General features: G+C 40.1%; 1 protein-coding gene across 1 annotated transcript; it reads left to right on the forward strand.

Annotated features, from left to right (window-relative positions):
- Positions 1–12,923: 12,923 nt before the first annotated feature.
- Positions 12,924–14,688, forward strand: LOC132356942 (zinc finger protein with KRAB and SCAN domains 1-like). The gene is given in 2 exon segments (XM_059910186.1): positions 12,924–13,982; positions 13,984–14,688. Coding segments are annotated over 2 exon segments (1,698 nt in total). The 5' UTR covers positions 12,924–12,965; the 3' UTR covers positions 14,665–14,688.
- The last annotated feature ends 9,313 nt before the right edge of the window (positions 14,689–24,001 follow it).

Genomic DNA, 24,001 nt, shown 5'->3' on the forward strand with positions numbered 1-24,001 from the left:
ATAAATGGGTGTTGAATTTTGTCAAAAGCTTTTTCTGCATCTATTGAAATGATCATATGGGTTTTCTTCTTCAATTTGTTAATATGGTGTATCACATTGATTGATTTGCGTATATTGAAGAATCCTTGCATCCCTGGGATAAATCCCACTTGATCGTGGTGTATGATCCTTTTAATCTGTTGTTGGATTCTGTTGGCTAGTATTTTGTTGAGGATTTTTGCATCTATATTCATCAGTGATATTGGTCTGTAATTTTCTTTTTTTGTAGTGTCTTTGTCTGGTTTTGGTATCAGGGTGATGGTGGCCTCAGAGAATGAGTTTGGGAGTGTTCCTTCCTCTGCAATTATTTGGAAGAGTTTGAGAAGGATGGGTGTTAGCTCTTCTCTAAATGTTTGATAGAATTCACCTGTGAAGCCATCTGGTCCTGGACTTTTGTTTGTTGGAAGATTTTTAATCACAGTTTCAATTTCATTACTCGTGATTGGTCTGTTCATATTTTCTATTTCTTCCTGGTTCAGTCTTGGAAGGTTATACCTAAGAATTTGTCCATTTCTTCCAGCTTGTCCATTTTATTGGCATAGAGTTGCTTGTAGTAGTCTCTTAGGATGCTTTGTATTTCTGCGGTGTCTGTTGTAACTTCTCCGTTTTCATTTCTAATTTTATTGATTTGAGTCCTCTTCCTCCTTTTCTTGATGAGTCTGGCTAATGGCTTATCAATTTTGTTTATCTTCTCAAAGAACCAGCTTTTAGTTTTATTGATCTCTGCTATTGTTTTCTTTGTTTCTATTTCATTTATTTCCGTTCTGATCTTTATGATTTCTTTCCTTCTGCTAACTTTGGGTTTTGTTTGTTCTTCTTTCTCTAGTTGCTTTAGGTGTAAGGTTAGATGGTTTACTTGAGGTTTTTCTTGTTTCTTGAGGTAGGCTTGTATAGCTATAAACTTCCCTCTTAGAACTGCTTTTGCTGCATCCCATAGGTTTTGGACCGTCGTGTTTTCATTGTCATTTGTCTCTAGGTATGTTTTGATTTCCTCTTTGATTTCTTCAGTGATCTCTTGGTTATTTAGTAACGTATTGTTCAGCCTCCATGTGTTTGTGTTTTTTACGTTTTTTTCCCTGTAATTCATTTCTAATCTCATAGCATTGTGGTCAGAAAAGATGCTTGATATGATTTCAGTTTTCTTAAATTTACTGACACTTGATTTGTGACCCAAGATGTGATCTGTCCTGGAGAATGTTCCGTGCACACTTGAGAAGAAAGTGTAATCTGCTGTTTTTGGACGGAATGTCCTATAAATATCAATTAAATCTATCTGGTCTATTGTGTCATTTAAAGCTTCTGTTTCCTTATTTATTTTCATTTTGGATGATCTGTCCATTGGTGTAAGTGAGGTGTTAAAGTCCCCCACTATTATTGTGTTACTGTCGATTTCCTCTTTTATAGCTGTTAGCAGTTGCCTTATGTATTGAGGTGCTCCTATGTTGGGTGCCTATATATTTATAATTGTTATATCTTCTTCCTGGATTGATCCCTGTATCATTATGTAGTGTCCTTCCTTGTCTCCTGTAACATTCTTTATTTTAAAGTCTATTTTATCTGATATGAGTATAGCTACTCCAGCTTTCTTTTGATTTCCATTTGCATGGAATATCTTTTTCCATCCCCTCACTTTCAGTCTGTATGCATCCCTAGGTCTGAAGTGGGTCTCTTGTAGACAGCATATATATGGGTCTTGTTTTTGTATCCATTCAGCGAGCCTGTGTCTTTTGGTTGGAGCATTTAATCCATTCACATTTAAGGTGATTATCGATATGTATGTTCCTATGACCATTGTCTTAATTGTTTTGGGTTTGTTTTTGTAGGTCCTTTTCTTCCCTGTGTTTCCCACTTAGAGAAGTTCCTTTAGCATTTGTTGTAGAGCTGGTTTGGTGGTGCTGAATTCTCTTAGCTTTTGCTTGTCTGTAAAGCTTTTGATTTCTCCATCAAATCTAAATGAGATCCTTGCCGCGTAGAGTAATCTTGGTTGTAGGTTCTTCCCTTTCATCACTTTAAGTATATCATGCCACTCCTTTCTGGCTTGTACAGTTTCTGCTGAGAAATCAGCTGTTAACCTTATGGGAGTTCCCTTGTATGTTATTTGTCGTTTTTCCCTTGTTGCTTTCAACAATTTTTATTTGTCTTTAATTTTTGCCAATTTGATTACTATGTTTCTTGGTGTGTTTCTCCTTGGGTTTATCCTGCCTGGGACTCGCTGTGCTTCCTGGACTTGGGTGGCTATTTCCTTTCCCATATTAGGGAAGTTTTCGACTATAATCTCTTCAAATATTTTCTCTGGTCCTTTCTCTCTTCTCCTTCTGGGACCCCTAAAATGCGAATGTTGTTGCATTTAATGTTGTCCCAGAGGTCTCTTAGGCTGTCTTCATTTCTTTTCATTCTTTTTTCTTTAGTCTGTTCCGCAGCAGTGAATTCCACCATTCTGTCTTCCAGGTCACTTATCCGTTCTTCTGCCTCAGTTATTCTGCTATTGATTTCTTCTAATGTAGTTTTCATTTCAGTTACTGTATTGGTCATCTCTGTTTGTTTGTTCTTTAATTCTTATAGGTCTTTGTTAATCATTTCTTGCATCTTCTTGATCTTTGCCTCCATTCTTATTCCGAGGTCCTGGATCATCTTCACTATCATTATTCTGAATTCTTTTTCTGGAAGGTTGCCTATCTCCACTTCATTTAGTTGTTTTTCTGGGGTTTTATCTTGTTCCTTCATCTGGTATATAGCCCTCTGCCTTTTCATCTTGTCTATCTTTCTGTGAATGTCACATACCATCATTTTTGCTGTGTTCTATTGATTACACCAAATAAACTTCATACAGTGTTGGGAGGGTACCACATAAGGGTGTGAATAGCAGGAGGCAGAGATTATTGGTGGCTATTTCGGAAGCTGGATATGATACGTCCCTTCTCATTCTGAGCAGGTAGTAAAGTTGTTTCTCTGAATTCACACCATCAAGATGGGAAAGGATGGTTGAATTAGCTAATGAGGAACCTCTGGCATCCAGCAAATCTAGAGTAGGCTACTATATCATTGAAAATTTGGTTAACATCACTGTAATCCGATAATGCATGTGACGTACAAAATGAGAGATGTTTAAGTGATTAGCTGTGGTATTACACCCAATGATATAATGGGAAATTGCTTCACCAGCTTCCCTGATTACAAAGGCAGGCATTCCTTGGCAGAGGACAGGATGGACATGCAAAGGGACAAAGGTGTTACAGCAGGCAGGTAGCTAGATATGAGCAGAGAAAGGAGGGGCATGGGCCAGGTGGCAGGAAACCACACACCTTGTAAACAGCAGGGGTCCACAGGCAGACAAAGAAAAGAAGGAACCTCCAGACTGACAGGAAACCACACATTTTGGGGTGATAAGTGTACTGGGGGCAGACCAAAAAAAAGGTGGGAAAAGGTGGGAGTCTCTGCACCTGAATGTAACATTTTTCTCATTATGCTCTCATTACAATAAAATTAGCCTTGCAGATAAGAAGTACCCATGATGCACCAATGCTATGACACTTCCAATCAAGGCTAAATAAGGACAAAAATCCCTCCTCCCCTTGGGAAGGTGGAGCTGGGATGAAAATCAGGGAATACGACCCCCAAACCCCTCCTTCCCCAATGAATATTCCACCCCTTTATTTGTATGCCCCACAAAACTGGCTTGCTAAAACAAACTCAGGGCAGTTACTCACGGGTTTGCCTGCTATCCCTTTGAGAGTGTACTTTTGCTTACATAAATCCTCGCTTTACTTTCTTGACCTCCCTGTCTCGTTTCTGAATTCTTTCTGTGACGAGACATGAACCTTTCTTTCACTGGGAACAAAGGTATCATTGGTATGTGTGTATGCATGTGTCTACATGCACATATATATGTGACTACTTCCATGCTAAACTTTTAAAACACATCTCATGGGATACTTGACTGAGAACTGACATTTGAACTAAGGTCTTCTCTCCCCCAAACCCACTGATACAAAATACAGCTGCTGTGTTGTTTTACAGTACTTCTATTAACATCCAATTCAATGTAACATAACCTGAAATGTCCACAAAAGTTATAACCAGATATCAAGTTAAACACTTTAGATAGCTCCTAGACCCTCGTTCCTGCTTTCTCGTCTGCTTGAAATGCCATGCCCAGTCCCAAATCAAGGATCTTTTTTCTCTCTGTTGAAATCTTTTTCATGTCACTTTTTCTATGATTTTTCTCAAAATCAAAACTAATTATCAGTGCTTCTCAGCACTTACTTACACATCTTTTATACTACTTATGCAGTTAAATATAAACCAGACCCCAATAAATGGAGCAATTATTTGGGGAAAGAAGGCAGTGAACTTTGTTCTCATACATGACCCTGAGCATCCAGCAGACTCCTTGAATGCAAAAGGTTCTTAGAGGACGAAAAAGGCTGACTCTGAGAGCCTGTTGACTAACAAGTCTCCCCACAGGGGAGAGAATGCAGGGTGACATAAATACCCAAGGTACGTGGTTTGTTAGAAAAAAAATTATATATATTATATAGATATAGATAGATAGAGATTATCTTGCACATATAGTAACCAAATACACAGTGAGTTCACAATAATCATGCCAAGTGACACAAATCATACTTGTTTCATATTTGTCAATATCAGAAAAAATTATTTTCCAACAAAAAACCCATTAGGTACAGTACTCTTCATACCTAAAATAAAGAGGAAAACTCAGGAATTGCTCTTGATGTTTAACATACCCAAAAACTGCCAACTCACTAAAAAACTTTAAAATTATATAAGAATTTGAGTGGTTGTCCTATAATAAATGGTAATAAAACAGAGCTGTGTTTCAAATCTTTTGTCAGGATAGTACTGTCTGGAATAAAATGTTTTTCCAAATTCAAAATACAATAAAATTCAACAGATTTACTCCATATTACTTAGGAGAAAAGATACTATTTTTCTCCTCCATATAATTTCTCCTCTGGCTGGCTACCACTATCAGCAACAGAAATTCTGAACCTCTGTAAGTAGTAAAATAACCACCCAATAAGAAGGTAGAATTTTTGGCACTTTAGATAACAAACCCTGGCAATGTTTACCTATTTGTGTTATCTAGAGGATTGTTATTTACAGTTCTTGCCGTTTTGCAAAAGAAGAAGGAAAAATTAGCTCTCCCCTTCCCAGGGCTTTGGAAACAATGGAGTTGTATTTTCATAACAACCAGGGACTTGGCAGCAGTAACAGGGACTCTCTTAAGTTGCCATATGGCCCCCCCAAGCAGCCATAGGTTTCCAAATGCGTGTGTTATGGGTTTTAGTCTAAATCAGAAGAGTCTCAGCATGAGTGGTATTTGCACTCTACAGCAAGGAACCAAAAAAGCTGAGAAACAAAACAGGGAACTGGAGACCAAACTAATAAATTGTGTCCAAGATTGAGCCAGTGAATACCAAGCACTCCACCATATGTTTAGCAAAAGAGGTAGAGTTCTTACATCTATTTGAAGAAGTATACAACAGATGAAAAGTGTAGACATAAAACAAATACTTTGGAAATTGTTCCCTAAAAAATGCATACAGGAGCTATGAAACTGAGCAGGACGCTGTGGGGCTCCTGGGCATGGAAACCTTTCCGTGTCCCTGTTCCTTGTTTGTACAGAACAGACTCCAGCCTCCATGACCTTCCCTGAGTTCCAAAGGGCAGATTCAAACAGTTGCTAATCAGGGAAAGGAGGTGATGCAAAGACAAGCAAGGAGCAGCCAAGAAACGACAGTGCAGCCTTGGGGCAGGGTCCTGGTGCCACCTCAAGGGATACACATAGCAATATCTTTGAGCTCTTCTGCAGAACTAAAACCCCCAACAAACAGAGTTAGCATTCTTCATTCCAGAGAAGACCACCTGAGGCCAGATTAAAGGAACCAAAGAAGCTCATCAAGAGACTACCTGAGACCAGATTAAAGGAGTGCAGGCCCTGCACACACCCTAATCCTTACCAGCAACCCCACACCCTTAAACCACTGCTATAAAACTCCTCACCAAATCCTCCCATTTTGGGACACATAGTTTTGAGGGCAGGAGCCCTCTGTGTCCCCCTTTGCCTGGCAAAGCAATAAAGCTATTCTTTTCTACTTCACCCAAAACTCTGTCTCTGAGATTTGATTTGGCACCAGTGCACAGAGGCCAAGCTTTCGACATCAGCTATAAATCAGCTTGGTGTAAGATGAACAAAACTATAAAGTCCTAAGAGAGAAGACTGGATTCAGAACAAGAAATGTTAGTCAGGCATGCCTTTGAAAACATTTCTCCCATAAAATTCACAATTCCTTGAACCTTGAAAAGAGCTAACCCTGAACTAGTGATGAACTCCACAGCAATAAAAATTCCTGAAGAATTTAAATCCAGAAATTGTTAGTTGATGGCAATCAAAACCACCTATGAGAATATATTAAAAGATGTAACTAGAGAGTGTTGCTGAATTGTATTGAAAGGGACCAGAATATGCCACCCCAAAATATGCCACTTTGGCATAAGAATTATTTTGAGCTGAAGGCAATTGAGGGACAGCAGATGCAGGAAAAGCTCTAAAACCAGCACATAAATTTCCCTTTGTAAAGGCAATTTATATTTATAAAGGATTTTTTTTAAGTTGTCCTCTCCTGACTTGCCTGGAGACAATTCTTGTCACATGAGATGACTTGAATCTGCACAACAAATCTTTCTAAACAACCCTTATTTACCATACATGTCTTAGTCACCTGCCCACAACCTATCCCCTCCCATACCGCAGAAGCCCAAACTCCCTTCTTCACACTGTGTTAAAATGGTATGTAAGGCCCCAGGTCCACCTACTTCTGGATTTTCACTTCTTTTCTGTGAAGCTCTCTCTCTCTATATGCCCTTTCTTCTCCTGTTAGTCTGTATTTTGTCAGTTTAATCTATAGGGCCCTATTCTTTGAACCTAAGATGATAGAGGGAAGTTTCTTCCTCCACTACAGTATCATGTGAAAAATAATAGAAGGATACAATAAAGTAAGTTGAAATTAAAGGTTTCCAGTGTTATCTCCCTGAAATTAAAGGTACCACTGCCATAGTCTACCACCTTACAAGACACAATAAACCTCCAAGAAGCCAACATCTTGACTCAAAGAATGTGCAGAAATAATCAAAATCTTTCATTGGAAAGTTAATATGACCATGTGGATCCACTGAAAACTCCCAATTACAAAATTCTAGCTTCCTCAATACTGCCTGGTCCCTAACATGTTCCTCTGGCCTATGACCCAGCTTCCCATTTCCTCATCTTTAATCCATCAATTGCACTTCTTCCTCTACTTTTATTCCTATCCATTTCATCTCTTCATCTCAGGTCCACTCACCTTTTGCAGGATTCTCTACCATTCCCTTTTCCTGAGCCTCCTTGGATCAAATTCCAATCTATCCTTATATTTTTCTATAATGCCCCTTAACTAAAAATCACAGCCCCCAACCAAATATCTCCCTGATAAGCCACCTCGTATCTCACAGCAAAGAAATAACAACAAAAAAACTTGTTCCATGTTGGGTTTTTTTTCCATTCTTGCTTGATAATCCTTTCTCTTTTGAAACACATCTTGTTTCATATTATTTTCTTCTTATCTTTATCTTTAGTTCATGGACTTCCAGGCCTCTGTTGCTGATGAATTTATCACTAAAATCAGCTAAGAGGATTATCCAGATAGATATTTTATACTTTAACCTCACTGTCCCTTGAACCCCATAATTCCAACAGCCCTCATAGTCACTCCATCTTGAACGCCATTCTTTTCACATCTTGACTCTCATCCCCACCCTCAGCATACAACCTCAACCACTTCTTAACTGAAATAAAACGGGGTCATTTTTTCTTTCCTTTTCTCTCAGAAGACAAAGTATTCCATAATGTCCTTTTACAAGCTTTCTCATTCAAATTACTCTCAATTTCACATCTTAGATATCCTTATCATATACATCTTTGTCCTTACATGCATCTTTAACCTCCCCTTTACTTGATCCTTAAAGTCCTTCTACCTCCATGTTCATATATCCTTAAAATTTCTCTAAAAACATTTCCCAAGGTTTGGTATCCCACTAAGCTTCTGATATTTCTCTCTTTTATTTCATTGTTAAATTCTTTTTTAAAAAATCTAATTCTTACACTTTATTAATGCCTTCTTTTTCTTTAATCTCTCACAATCTAAGCATTACTCCTATCTCTTTCCTAAAACTACTCACCCGGTTGTCCAAACTGTCTGCATAAAGATAAAATCCAATGATCCTTTCTGACTCTTCCTTTCCCTTAACTCTAGAATTTGATCGAGTTGTCTACCTTCTTCTTGAATCTTTCTCTGCGAAACTGTTCATCTGCAGTTATATTCCTATTTTAGTGACAATTCCTTTTTCTCCTTTACTGCTTTCCTTTCCTTTCTAAAGTTCTCATTCTCTGGGTATTCCAAGTTTTGATTCCATGCAAAAATCTTATGCATCTTGATGACACTGAGATCTACAATGCTAGCTGTTACTTGTTCCTGAATTCTAAAACCAGGTTTGAATACTATTGTCATATAACACCTCTTGAATATTCCTCCAGTAACTAAACTACATAATGAGAATACAATTTATGAAGGGAATATTTCTGTTCCTAGCAATAAAAGATTAGCCGATCTCAGACTAAATCTCCCAGTGAGATCAAGTACAAAAGTTATTACAGTACAAAAATAGTTGTTTCATGGCATTTAAGAGTCAGAATTCAAAGGACCAGGATCCCAGAGAGAAGGAAAATACATTGAGATCATCAATGTATTAATATCATATATGCCATCCTCCCTTGAAGCAATTTGAAAGCACATGAAGAACGATTCTGGGGAACCAAGAAGAAAGCAACTGCTAAGAGGATGAAACACAGAATTTGAGGCCCACCATGAAATTTTAGTAAATGATTCAGAATGGCTATACCTAAGAATAAGAGCAAAATGGAAAGAGAACATTTTCAGTTAGAACAATGTGATTCCCCTAACCCCAACTTTTATTGGAAGAAAATTAAATCTTCTCCAGAGGAAAATAGTATTATCCTGGGCCTCTATAAGTTTTTATACACAATGCCTCACATTCAATCAAAAATTAAAAGTCATGGCAGGAAACAGAACAAAATGACTAAAAATCAAGAAAAATAGAGACAATTAGAGCCACAGATGATCCAGAAACTGGAGTTATCAGACATGGACTTTTAAAACTTTATAAATATGATTAAGTCATTCAAGAAAACAGATGAAAAAGTAGAAATTTCTCTCCTGAGAACTGGAGTCTATTTGAAAAATCAGATGGAAATTCTAAATAGAAAGTACAATAATATGAAGTTAAACACTAACTGAATATAATCAACAGCACATTAGCACAACAGAAGAATAGCATAGTGAACAGTAAGTTCGTTGGTGGAAAATATACATACTAAAATAAAGGGAGAGGAGGAGCTACAAGATGGCGGAAGGGTAAGACGTGAAGACCACCTTCCTCCCCATAAATACATCAGAAATACATCTACATGGGGAACAACTCCTACAGAACACCTACTGAACGCTGGCAAAAGAACTCAGACCTCCCAAAAGGCAAGAAACTCCCCACGTACCTGGGTAGGACAAAAGAAAAAAGAAATAACAGAGACAAAAGAATAGGGACGGGACCTGCACCAGTGGGAGGGAGCTGTGAAGGAGGCAAGGTTTCCACACACAAGGAAGCCCCTTCGCAGGCGGAGACTGCGGGTGGCGGATGGGGGAGCTTCGGAGCCAAGGAGGAGAGCGCAGCAATAGGGGTGCAGAGGGCAAAGCGGAGAGATTCCCGCACAGAGGCTCAGTGCCGAGCAGCACTCACCAGCCCGAGAGGCTTGTCTGCTCACCCGCCAGAGTGGGCGGGGGCTGGGAGCTGAGGCTCGGGCTTTGGAGGTTGGATCCCAGGGAGAGGACTGGGGTTGGCTGCCTGAACACAGCCTGAAGGGGGCGAGTGCGCCACAGCTAGCCGGGAGGGAGTCCGGGAAAAAGTCTGGACCTGCCTAAGAGGCAAGAGACCACTGTTTCGGGGTGCGTAAGGAGAGGGGATTCAGAGCACCACCTAACCTAGCTCCAGAGGTGGACACAAGCCGCGGCTATCAGCGCGGACCCCAGAGACGGGCATGGGATGCTAAGGCTGCTGCTGCAGCCACCAAGAAGCCTGTGTGCAAGCACAGGTCACTCTCCACACCGCCCCTCCTGGGAGCCTGTGCAGCCTGCCACTGCCAGGGTCCTGTGATCCAGGGACAACTTCCCCGGGACAACACATGGCACGCCTCAGGCTGGTGCAACATCACGCCTACCTCTGCCGCCACAGGCTCGCCCCACACTCCGTACCCCTCCTTCCCCTGGCCTGAGTGAGCCAGAGCCCCCGAATCAGCTGCTCCTTTAACCACGTCCTGTCTGAGCGAAGAATAGATGCCCTCAGGTGACCTACACGCAGAGGCAGGGCCAAATCCAAAGCTGAACCCCGGGAGCTGTGCGAACAAAGAAGAGAAAGGGAAATTTCTCCCAGCAGCCTCAGGAGCAGTGGATTAAATCTCCACAATCAACTTGATGTACTCTGAATCTGTGGAATACCTGAATACACAACGAATCATCCCTAACTGAGGAGGTGGACTTTGGGAGCAACGATATATATAGTTTTTTCCATTTTTCTCTTTTTGTGAGTGTGTATGTGTATGCTTCTGTATGTGATTTTTGTCTATATAGCTTTGCTTTTACCATTTGTTCTAGGGTTCTGTCTTTTTTTTTAAATTACTTTTAAAAAAATTTTTCTTAATAATTATTTTTTATTTTAATAACTTTATTTTATTTTATTTTACTTTACTTTATTTTATCTTTTTCTTTCTTTCTTTCTTTTTCTTCTCCCTTTTATTCTCAGCCATGTGGATGACAGGCTCTTGGTGCTCCAGCCAGGCGTCAGGGCTGTGCCTCTGAGGTGGGAGAGCCAAGTTCAGGACACTGGTCCACAAGAGACCTCCCAGCTCCACGTAATATCAAACGGCAAAAATCTCCCAGAGATCTCCATCTCAACACCAAGACCCAGCTCCACTCAACAAACGGCAAGCTACAGTGCAGGATACCCTATGCCAAACAACTAGCAAGACAGGAACACAACCCTATCCATTAGCAGAGAGGCTGCCTAAAATCATAATAAAGCCACAGACACCCCAAAACACACCACCACACCTGGACCTGCCCACCAGAAAGACAAGATCCAGCCTCATCCAGCAGAACACGGGCACTAGTCCCCTCCACCAGGAATCCTACACAACCAACTGAGCCAACCTTAGCCACTGGGGGCAGACACCAAAAACAACGGGAACTACGAACCTGCAGCCTGTGACAAGGAGACCCCAAACACAGTAAGTTAAGCAAAATGAGAAGACAGAGAAATACACAGCAGATGAAGGAGCAAGGCAAAAATCCACCAGACCTAACAAATGAAGAGGAAATAGGCAGTCTACCTGAAAAGGAATTCAGAATAATGATAGTAAAAATGATCCAAAATCTTGGAAATAGAATGGAGAAAATACAAGAAACGTTTAACAAGGACCTAGAAGAACTAAAGAGCAAACAAAAAGTGATGAACAACACAAAAAATGAAATTAAAAATTCTCCAGAAGGGATCAATAGCAGAATAACTGAGGCAGAAGAACGGATAAGTGATTTGGAAGATAAAATAGTGGAAATAACTACAGCAGAGCAGAATAAAGAAAAAAGAATGAAAAGAATTAAGGACAGTCTCAGAGACCTCTGGGACAACATTAAACGCACCAACATTCGAATTATAGGGGTCCCAGAAGAAGAAGAGAAAAAGAAAGGGACTGAGAAAATATTTGAAGACATTAAAGTTGAAAACTTCCCTAATATGGGAAAGGAATTAGTTAATCAAGTCCAGGAAGCACAGAAGAGTCCCATACAGAATAAATACAAGGAGAAACACGCCAAGACACATATTAATCAAACTATCAAAAATTCAAAACAAAGAAAAAATATTAAAAGCAGCAAGGGAGGGGCTTCCCTAGTGGCACAGTGGTTAAGAATCCACCTGCCAATGCAGAGGACACGGTTTTGATCCCTGGTCCAAGCAGATCCCATATGTCGCGGAGCAACTAAGCCCGTGCACCACAACTACAGAGCCTGCGCTCTAGAGCTCCTGCTCTGCAACAAGAGAAGCCACCGCAATGAGAAGCCCCCGCTCACCGCAACTAAAGAAAGCCCATGTGCAGCAATGAAGACCCACTGCAGCCAAAAATAAATAAGTAAAAAAAGAGCAGCAAGGGAAAAACAACAAATAACATACAAGGGAATCCCCATAAGGTTAACAGCTGATCTTTCAGCAGAAACTCTGCAAGCCAGAAGGGAGTGGCAGGACATATTTAAAGTGATGAAGGAGAAAAACCTACAACCAAGATTACTCTACCCAGCAAGGATCTCATTCAGATTTGACGGAGAAATTAAAACCTTTACAGACAAGCAAAAGCTAAGAGAATTCAGCATCACCAAACCAGCTTTACAACAAATGCTAAAGGAACTTCTCTAGGCAGGAAACACAAGAGAAGGAAAAGACCTACAATAACAAACCCAAAACAATTAAGAAAATGGTAATAGGAACATACATAGCGATAATTACCTTAAATATAAATGGATTGTCTCATTGTGTCTGTGTCGAGGCATCAGGAGGGCCTAGGTCCGTGCGCGGCCCCCTTCGGCCGGCCTGAGCCCCAGAGTCAGCTCCCCTTGCTCGCCCAGCGCTCCGAGGCCGCTCCCGGGGCTCACGGAATAGTACAGAAACAGATACCAGAAAACATTTCCCAGGACAGAAAGGAGAGCACAGACCCCGTTTGGATCAAGTCAGTTCCCTGAGCCTGAATGATGACTGCTGAGTCAAGGGAAGCCACCGGTCTGTCCCCCCACGCTGCCCAGGAGAAGGACGGCATCGTGATAGTGAAGGTCGAAGAGGAAGATGAGGAAGAGCACATGTGGGGGCAGGACGCCAGTCTGCAGGAGTCTCCTCCTCCCAAGCCAGAGATCTTCCGCCAGCGGTTCAGGCACTTCTGTTACCAGAACACTTTTGGGCCTCGAGAGGCCCTGAGTCGAGTGAAGGAACTTTGTCACCAGTGGCTGCGACCAGAGATAAACACCAAGGAGCAGATCGTGGAGCTGCTGGTGCTGGAGCAGTTCCTTTCTATTCTGCCCAAGGAGCTCCAGGTCTGGCTGCAGGAATACCGTCCCGATAGTGGGGAGGAGGCTGTGACCCTTCTGGAAGATCTGGAGCTGGATTTATCAGGACAGCAGGTCCCAGGTCAAGTTCATGGACCTGAGATGCTCGCAAGGGGGATGGTGCCTCTGGATCCAGCACAGGAGTCCTCGAGCTTTGACCTTCCTCATGAGGCCACCCAGTCCCATTTCAAGCATTCATCTCGGAAACCCCACCTCTTACAACCACGGGCTCTCCCTGCCACCCACGTTCCTGCCTCTTATCACGAGGGGGGTCCCAGAGACCAGGCGATGGCATCTGCACTGTTCTCGGCAGATTCCCTGGCAATGGTGAAGATCGAGGACATGGCCGTGTCCCTCATCCTGGAGGAATGGGGATGTCAGAACCTGGCTCGGAGGAATCTGAATAGGGACACCAGGCAGGAGAATTATGGGAACGTGATTTCCCAGGGTTGTGAAAACAGGAATGAGAATGAGGAGTCCACCTCAAAGGCTGAAATTGCAGAAGACTCAGCATCACATGGGGAGACCACAGGAAAATTCCAGAAAGATTTCGGAGAAAAACGTGAACAGCAGGGCAGAGTAGTAGAAAGGCAGCAGAGAAACCCAGAGGAGAAAACTGGAAAAGAAAAGAGAGATCCGGGGCCAGCTACAGTCAAGGAAAAAAAAAAAAAACCCCAGCACAGGAGAGCGAGGTCCAAGGGAAAAGGGTAAAGGACTGGGGAGAACCTTCAGTCTGAGCTCAAACTTCAACACCCCTGAAGAAGATCCGACAGGAGCAAAGTCCCACAGATGCGATGAATGTGGTAAATGCTTCACAAGGAGTTCAAGCCTTATTCGCCATAAAATAATCCACACCGGAGAAAAGCCCTATGAATGTAGTGAGTGTGGGAAAGCCTTCAGTCTTAACTCAAACCTTGTTCTGCATCAGCGAATCCACACAGGAGAGAAGCCTCATGAATGTAATGAGTGTGGCAAAGCCTTCAGTCACAGTTCAAATCTCATTCTGCATCAGCGGATCCACTCTGGGGAGAAACCCTACGAATGTAACGAGTGTGGGAAGGCCTTCAGCCAGAGCTCAGACCTCACTAAGCATCAGAGAATCCACACGGGGGAAAAGCCCTATGAATGTAGTGAATGTGGAAAGGCTTTCAACCGAAACTCATACCTTATTTTGCATCGGAGAATTCACACCCGAGAAAAGCCCTATAAGTGCACGAAGTGCGGCAAGGCCTTCACCCGGAGCTCGACCCTCACTCTGCATCACAGAATCCACACCAGAGAGCGAGCCTCCGAGTACAGCCCCGCCTCCCTCGATGCTTTCGGAGCATTCCTGAAAAGCTGTGTGTAAAGCGAGAATTTGTCAACAAGCCATTTCCCCTTTTCATTTCTAAAATTATTTCAGAGATGTGTGCCCATGGAGGGGGAAAAAAACAGCCTCAACAGGTTAAAAAAAATCACACTTATGGATCCTTACAGTTACATCAGCAGTGTTCTGCCTTTGCCTAGTTTGTGGGCGTATAATTCTTCCACAGCCCCTGCAGGGAAATGCTAGTCATAGGGATGGATAATCCACATGCTGTTTCCACACAGGATAGAAGCACACACACAGGAAAATGTCAAGCTTTCAGTAATGAGGAGACCTTTAAGGCGCTCTTGAACTCTTCGCAACCACAGTACATAATTGAAAGACTAAGATTGGCTCTGTGAAAATGACACTGAGGTTCAAAACCTGCTTGCTGCAAACACGCCCTACTGGGCCAACGTCTTGCTGAACCTTATTTCTCAAAAAAGAGGGACAGTTTGAACAAAAACTACATCGGCACATGCTGCTCAAACTAGTTATATATACACGGTAAGTTCTGTACAGTCACTGGTAGTCTACCAAAGCTATCGAAATCTAGGACTGTGCTGTCAGTATCAAACCAAAGATTTCTATCTCTTTCTGAAAGAGAGGGCATGCGCACCAGTCTACAGTTCCAAAGGACGGCCACAGATGTAGATGGTTCCCTCCTCATGACTGAGATAAATCCTACTGAAATGGCAACTGTGATTCAAAACACTTCTCTCCCTTCGCGAAATCCCCGAATTCCCTAAAGCACTATCACACTCCTAACTGCATTTCTCCACAGGTTAGCACTTGATTGCCTACTGTCTTTGAATCTTTCGTTGTTCTGTGTGGGAAAGTTTTCATCACTCCCCAAAAGAGATGCTTCTCTCATTGGGGGATATATTTATATCCCCGACAGCCCTGGACACAGTGCTCACCACATGAGAAGTGCTCATTAGGCCTGACTTCTAGCAGGATTTGTACATTCACAACAAGGCCTGTGAGTCACGAGTACCTGAAATACGGTAGCCTGGCCCAGCTTGTGAGCCCGAGGCATGGCTAAAGCTCTAGGGTCGCATGCTATTTTTGTCCTAAATATAAATAAAGGGTGCTGGTCAGCCACCAGCATAGACTATCTAGACACGGATCAGAGAGTAAATACCATGAAAAGTCAAAAACAATAAAAAATTTAAAAAATAAATGGATTAAATGCTCCAACCAAAAGACATAGATTGGCTGAATGGATACAAAAACAAGACCCGTATATAGGCTGACGACAAGAGACCCACTTCAGACCTAGGGACACATACAGACTGAAAGTGAAGGGTTGGAAAAAGATATTCCATGCAAATGGAAATCAAAAGAAAGGAGTAGCAATTCTCATATCAGACAAAATAGACTTTAAAACAAAGATTACAACAGACAAAGAAGGACACTACATAATGATCAAGGGAGCAATCCAAGAAGAAGATATAACAATTGTAAATATTTATCCACCCAACACAGGAGCACCTCAATACATAAGGCAAATACTAACAGCCATGAAAGGGGAAATCAACAGGAATACAATCATAGTAGGGGACTTTAACACCGCACTTTCACCAATGGACAGATCATCCAAAATGAAAATAAATAAGGAAACACAAGCTTTAAATGATACATTAAACAAGATGGACTTAATTGATATTTATAGGACATTCCATCCAAAAACAGCAGAATACACATTCTTCTCAAGTGCTCATGGAACATTCTCCAGGATAGATCATATCTGGGGTCACAAATCAAGCCTTGGTAAATTTAAGAAAATTGAAATCATATCAAGTATATTTTCCGACCACAACACTATGAGACTAGATATCAATTACAGGAAAAATCTGTAAAAAATACAAACACATGGAGGCTAAACAACACACTACTTAATAACCAAGAGATCACTGAAGATATCAAAGAGGATATCAAAAAATACCTAGAAACAAATGACAATGAAAACACGACGACCCAAAACCTATGGGATGCAGCAAAAGCAGTTCTAAGAGGGAAGTTTATAGCAATACAATCGTACCTTAAGAAACAAGAAACATCTCAAATAAACAACCTAACCTTACACCTAAAGCAACTAGAGAAAGAAGAACAAAAAAACCACCAAAGTTAGCAGAAGGAAAGAAATCATAAAGATCAGATGAGAAATAAATGAAAAAGAAATGAAGGAAGCAATAGCAAAGATCAATAAAATTAAAAGCTGGTTCTTTGAGAAGATAAACAAAATTGATAAACCATTAGCCAGACTCATCAAGAAAAAAAGGGAGAAGACTCAAATCAATAGAATTAGAAATGAAAAAGGAGAAGTAATAACTGACACTGCAGAAATACAAAGGATCATGAGAGATTACTACAAGCAACTATACGCCAATAAAATGGACAACCTGGAAGAAATGGACAAATTCTTAGAAATGCACAACCATCTGAGACTGAACCAGGAAGAAACAGAAAATATGAACAGACCAATCACAAGCACTGATATTGAAACTGTGATTAAAAATCTTCCAACAAACAAAAGCCCAGGACCAGATGGCTTCACAGGCGAATTCTACCGAACATTTAGAGAAGAGCTAACACCCATCCTTCTCAAACTCTTCCAAAATGTAGCAGAGGGAGAAACACTCCCAAACTCATTCTATGAGACCACCATCACCCTGATACAAAAACCAGACAAAGATGTCACAAAGAAAGAAAACTACAGGCCAATATCACTGATGAACATAGATGCAAAAATCCTCAACAGAATACTAGCAAACAGAATCCAACAGCACATTAAAAGGATCATACACCATGACCAAGTGGGGTTTATCCCAGGAATGCAAGGATTCTTCAATATATGCAAATCAATCAATGTGATACACCATATTAACAAATTGAAGGAGAAAAACCATATGATCATCTCAGTAGATGCAGAGAAAGCTTTCGAGAAAATTCAACACCCATTTATGATAAAAACCCTCCAGAAAGTAGGCACAGAGGGAACTTTCCCCAACATAATAAAGGCCATATATGACAGACCCACAGCCAACATCGTCCTCAATGGTGAAAAACTGAAACCATTTCCATTAAGATCAGGAACAAGACAAGGTTGCCCACTCTCACCACTATTACTCAACATAGTTTTGGAAGTTTTAGCCACAGCAATCAGAGAAGAAGAAGATATAAAAGGAATCCAAATCGGAAAAGAAGAAGTAAAGCTGTCACTGTTTGCAGATGACATGATACTATACATAGAGAATCCTAAAGATGCCACCAGAAAACTACTAGAGCTAATCAATGAATATGGTAAAGTAGCAGGATACAAAATTAATGCACAGAAATCTCTAGTATTCCTATACACTAATGATGAAAAATCTGAAAATGAAATTAAGAGAACACTCCCATTTACCACTGCAACAAAAAGAATAAAATATCTAGGAATAAACCTACCTAGGAGACAAAAGACCTGTATGCAGAAAATTATAAGACAGTGATGAAAGAAATTAAAGATGATACAAATAGATGGAGAGATATACCATGTTCTTGGATTGGAAGAATCAACATTGTGAAAATGACTCTACTACCCAAAGCAATCTACAGATTCAATGCAATCCCTATCAAACTACCACTGGCATTTTTCACAGTACTAGAACAAAAAATTTCACAATTTGTATGGAAACACAAAAGACCTCGAATAGCCAAAGCAATCTTGAGACAGAAAAACGGAGCTGGAGGAATCAGGCTCCCTGGCTTCAGACTATACTACAAAGCTACAGTAATCAAGACAGTATGGTGCTGGCACAATAACAGAAATATAGATCAACAGAACAGGATAGAAAGCCCAGAGATAAACCCACACACATATGGTCACCTTATCTTTGATAAAGGAGGCAAGAATATACAGTGGAGAAAAGACAGCCTCTGCAATAAGTGGTGCTGCGAAAACTGGACAGCTACATGTAAAAGAATGAAATTAGAATACTCCATAACACCATACACAAAAAAAAACTCAAAATGGATTAAAGACCTAAATGTAAAGACAGACACTATAAAACTCTGAGAGGAAAAGATAGACAGAACACTCTATGACATAAATCACAGAAAGATCCTTTTTGACCCACCTCCTAGAGAAATGGAAATAAAAACAAAAATAAACAAATGGGACCTAATGAAACTTAAAAGCTTTTGCACAGCAAAGGAAACCATAAACAAGACGAAAAGACAACCCTCAGAATGGGAGAAAATATTTGCAAATGAAGCAACTGACAAAGGATTCATCTCCAAAATATACAAGCAGCTCATGCAACTCAATATCAAAAAAACAAACAACCCAATCCAAAAATGGGCAGAAGACCTAAATAGACATTTCTCCAAAAAAGATATACAGATTGCCAACAAACACATGAAAGAATGCTCAACATCATTTATCATTAGAGAAATGCAAATCAAAACTACAATGAGATATCATCTCACACTGGTCAGATTGGCCATCATCCATCAAAAAAACTACAAACAAGAAATGCTGGAGAAGGTGTGGAGAAAAGGGAACCCTCTTGCACTGTTGGTGGGAATGTAAATGGATAGAGCCACTATGGAGAACAGTATGGAGGTTCCTTAAAAAATTAAAAATAGAACTACCATATGACCCAGCAATCTCACTACTGGGCATATACCCTGAGAAAACCGTAATTCACACAGAGTCATGTACCAAAATGTTCATTGCGGGTCTATTTACAATAGCCAGGACATGGAAGCAACCTATGTGTCCATCAACAGATGAATGGATAAAGATGTGGCACATATATACAATGGAATATTACTCAGCCATAAAAAGAAACGAAATTGAGTTATTTGTAGTGAGGTGGATGGACCTAGAGTCTGTCAGAGTGAAGTAAGTCAGAAAGAGAAAAACAAATACCGTATGCTAACACATATATATGGAATTAAAAAAAAATGGTCATGAAGAACCTAGGGGAAGACGAGAATAAAGACGCAGACCTACTAGAGAATGGACTTGAGGATACAGGGAGGGGGAAGGGTAAGCTGGGACAAAGTGAGAGACTGGCATGGACATATACACACTACCAAACGTAAAATAGATAGCTAGTGGGAAGCAGCGGCATAGCACAGGGAGATCAGCTCGGTGCTTTGTGACCACCTAGATGGGTGGGATAGGGAGGGTGGGAGGGAGGGAGATGCAAGAGGGAAGAGATATGGGGACATATGTATATGTATAACTGATTCACTTTGTTATAAAGCAGAAACTAACACACCATTGTAAAGCAATTATACTCCAATAAAGATGTTAAAAAAAGAAAAAAGAAAAAAAGAAAATACAGGGAGAAAATACAAGAAATGAGAAAAGAGTATAAGAGGTATGAGACATGGGAAAAGGTCTATCATATGTATAATTTATATTTTTGGCAAGACTAAAAGGAAGATGGAGTAGAAGTAATATTATAATATTTGAAGAGATGCAATTCTATAAGTTTCACAAACTACATTAACAAGAAGCTCCATGAATCCAAAATGTATAATTACATATAGGCATAAAATCATTTAAATTATGACAACAAAAGAAAAATAAAAAATTTAAAAGCAGAGAACATGGCATATACCTCCAAAGGAACAACAATGTGACTACATGACTAAGAGTCACATTCTCACCAGATACAATGGAACACAGAAAATAATGGAATAATATGTTTTAAATGCTGAAATAAAAGAACTACCAACTTAGAACTGAGGGAAAATATCCTTCAAAAATAAAGAGGAAATACATCATTTTGAAGCAAAGAGAACCTGTTTAGATTCATTGACGAAATACTATAGGAAGAAGGAAGAAGAAAGAAGAAAAATTATGAGTTGAAATCAGGGTAATGTAAGTAGGCATAAAGAGCCACTAAATAGGATAAATATGTGCATAAACTGTTCAAAACAACAAAACTATTAGTCTATGAGTTTAAAATATAGAGAGAATTAAAATACATAACAACAACAGGCCAAAAGCAGAGTAGGGGTAAATGGAGTTAAAATGTTGTAAGATCCTTGCATTGCTCAGAGAGTAGTAAAATATCTAACTTAGATTACAATCAAGTAAGTCAAGGATGTATATGTAATATGTAGGTTAAAAATTAAAAGAATAATAAAATAATGAAAAACTAACAGTGAAAATGGAATATTTAAAGCAAAATATTTGATTAATCCCCCCAAAAAGGAAAAAATGTCAAGATGAAGGAGAAATGAGGGGAGAAAGAAAATAAGAAATAGTATATTTATATATAAATATATCACTATTAAATTAAATAACATTAGACCAAATATTTGAAGTTGAAGACTAAGACCGTCAGATTAAATTTAAAAAACACACATATACATATACAAACTCTTTGCTGTTTAAAAGAGGCATGCCTATTTGCAGCAACATGGATGGACCTAGAGATTGTCATACTGAGTGAAGTATGTCAGCAGAGAAAGACAAATATCATATATCGCTTATACATGGAATCTAAAAAAATGGTACAAATGAACCTATTTACAAAACAGAAATTGAGTCACAGATGTAGAAAACAATGGTTACCAAGGGGGAAAGGTGGCGGGGTGCATAAATTGGGAGATTGGGATTGACATATACACACTACTATATATAGAGGATAACTAATGAGAACCTACTATATAGCACAGGGAACTCCATTCGGTCCTCTCCATGACCTATATGGGAAGGGAGTCTAGAAGAAAGTAGATATATGTATATATATGGCTGATTCTCTTTGCTGTACAGTAGATACTAACACAACATTGTAAATCAACTATACTCCAATAAAAAATTAATTAAAAAAATAAAAGAGGCATGCCTAAAATATAAGTGTATCAAAAGCTTTAAAGAAAAAGAATGACAAAAATTTTACTGAAGTATTCCTAGAGAAAAAGAAGAATAATTCAAATTCAGAAAAGTCAATTCAATAGGATATAAAAATCGAAATTTGAATGTCTAATAATATAGCCCCCAAATATATAAAGCAAACACTGACAGACCAATAAGGAATAATAAATAATCCAAGAACAACTGTTGGAGATTTCAGCATACCTCTTTCAGTGGATAGAGCCAGCAAACTAAAATCAGTAAGGTTATAGGAGTTTTAAATAATATAATTTAAAAGTTTAACTTAATTGACATATATAGATATAGAGAATCTACAAAAAAATCCACAACTGACATCACACTTAATGGTGAGTGGTTGACGGCTTTCCCCTCAAGGTCACAAACAAAACAAGGACATGCCTTCTCAACATTTCTATTCAAAACTGTACTGGAGATTCAAGCCAGCAATTACCCAGGAAAATAAATAAATAAATAAAAAGCATCCAGATTGGGAGGAAGAAGTTAAACAATCTCTATTCACAGATGACGTGATCTTGTATATAGAGAACCCCAAGAAATCCACATAAAGCCTATTACAACTAATAAACAAGTTCAGCAAGGTTACAGGATACAATATCCAATATAAAACTCACTTGTGTTTGTATACACTAGCAATGAACAATCCAGAAAAGAAAGAAAGAAAACAATTCCATTTACAGTATCATTAAAAAGAATAAAATATTTAGTAAGAAATTTAACAAAAAAAGAACAAGTCTTATACACTGAAAACTATATAACATCATTTCAAGAAATTTAAAAGACCTACAAAAATTAGAAAATACCCCATGTTCATGCATTATTAGATTTAATATCATTAAGATGACAATACTTCCAAAATTGACCTGCTTATTCAATACACTATCAAAATCCCAACTGCCTTTTTTTCTGCAGTAATAGACAAATTGATCCTAAAAGGTATGTGAAAATGCAAGGGCCCCAAAAAGCCAAAACAATCTTGAAAAGAAGAACAAAGTTGGAGGACTCAGCCTTTGTGATTTTTAAACTTATTACAAAGCTACAGCATCAAGACAGCATGGTACTGGGACTCCCCTGGTGGTCCAGTGGCTAAGACTCCACACTCCCAATGCAGGGGGCCCAGGTTTGATCCCTGGTCAGGGAACTAGACCCCACATGCCGCAACTAAGAGTTCGCATGCCACAACTAAAGAGCCTGCATGCTGCAACTAAAAGATCCTGCATGCCACAATGAAGATCCCGCATGCAGCAACAAAGATCCCACGCGGCGCAACTGAGACCAGGCACAGCCAAATAAATAAATATTAAAAAAAAAAAAGGCGGCGCCCCGCCCCTCCCCCAACCGCCAGACTAGCCTGGTGTGGGGGCCGCGCGCGAAGACATTGGGGAGAAGTTGGAGCTGAGGCTGGAGTCGCCCATGGGGGCCGAGCCCGCTGTCTACCCGTGGCCACTGCCGGTCTACGACAAACCCCACGATGCTGCTCACGAAATCATCGAGACCATCCAGAGGAAAAGAGACGTAGAGTTACATCCAGAGAACGAGAGTCTCTCTCTCCGAGAGAGAATGGGTGGGGCCTGGTGACCAGTTAGAAAAGGGAGGGCAGCAAGCGTGGGTGACAGTTTACAGCTGCATCTTTTTGTGAGATACAGAGCACAGTACGAAGGGATTGGCGGGGGGGAGAGGATCTTACTTCATCTTCAGTGCTTTAGAGGGGCCTGGTAGACAGGTCTGGGCCCAAGGTACAGATCTGGGCTTTTTGGGAGGACAGGTGTTTGAAGGCATGGGGGAGACTTAGGTTACCCAAAAGAAGATCCAAAGAATCATAGGTCTGAGGGCTTTTTAAGTGGGTATATTGAGGATGTTTACAAGCTGAAAGAAAGTAGCCAGCAGAGAAAGGGTGTGAAGATCTAGGACAGGAAATGATTGTTCATTTGTTTTCAAAAGGCTGAATACTTATCGTGTGCCTGGCCCTTTTCTAGGATCTGGGGTTCTCACCATGTGTTATCTCTTCTGCAAGGACAGTTCAACTCATCCCCTGGTGAAGAGAAGTCAGATTATTCTTTGCATCCCATTCAGGTGTAGGAACTGTTCTGTCCCTCTGAAGGTACTTTACTTAACCAGAGTAATAAGTTAGAAATCAAAAGAAATTAGAGCTGGAAGGGACCTTAAAGGCCACTGTACTTAACTTTGCCTAATATTTTATATTGATTGTAAGAAAAATTTATTGCAGAGCCCATTCTCTTCAGAGTTCCTTCACTGAACTTTCTTTATGTCTTGCATCCAGTGGGTCTAGCTTGTAGATTTTGGCCTCCTCCTAAATTTACTTCTTCATCCACGTTACATTTTGCCCGGACTATGCCAGAAGCTCCTGGGTGGTTTCGCAGCCCCTGGACTCAGTTCCTCTAAGTTCATCTGCCTACTCGGGTTGAGTGATCTTCTAAC

This window comes from Balaenoptera ricei, chromosome X, assembly GCF_028023285.1.
Source record: "Balaenoptera ricei isolate mBalRic1 chromosome X, mBalRic1.hap2, whole genome shotgun sequence".
NCBI classification, from domain to species: domain Eukaryota; kingdom Metazoa; phylum Chordata; class Mammalia; order Artiodactyla; family Balaenopteridae; genus Balaenoptera; species Balaenoptera ricei.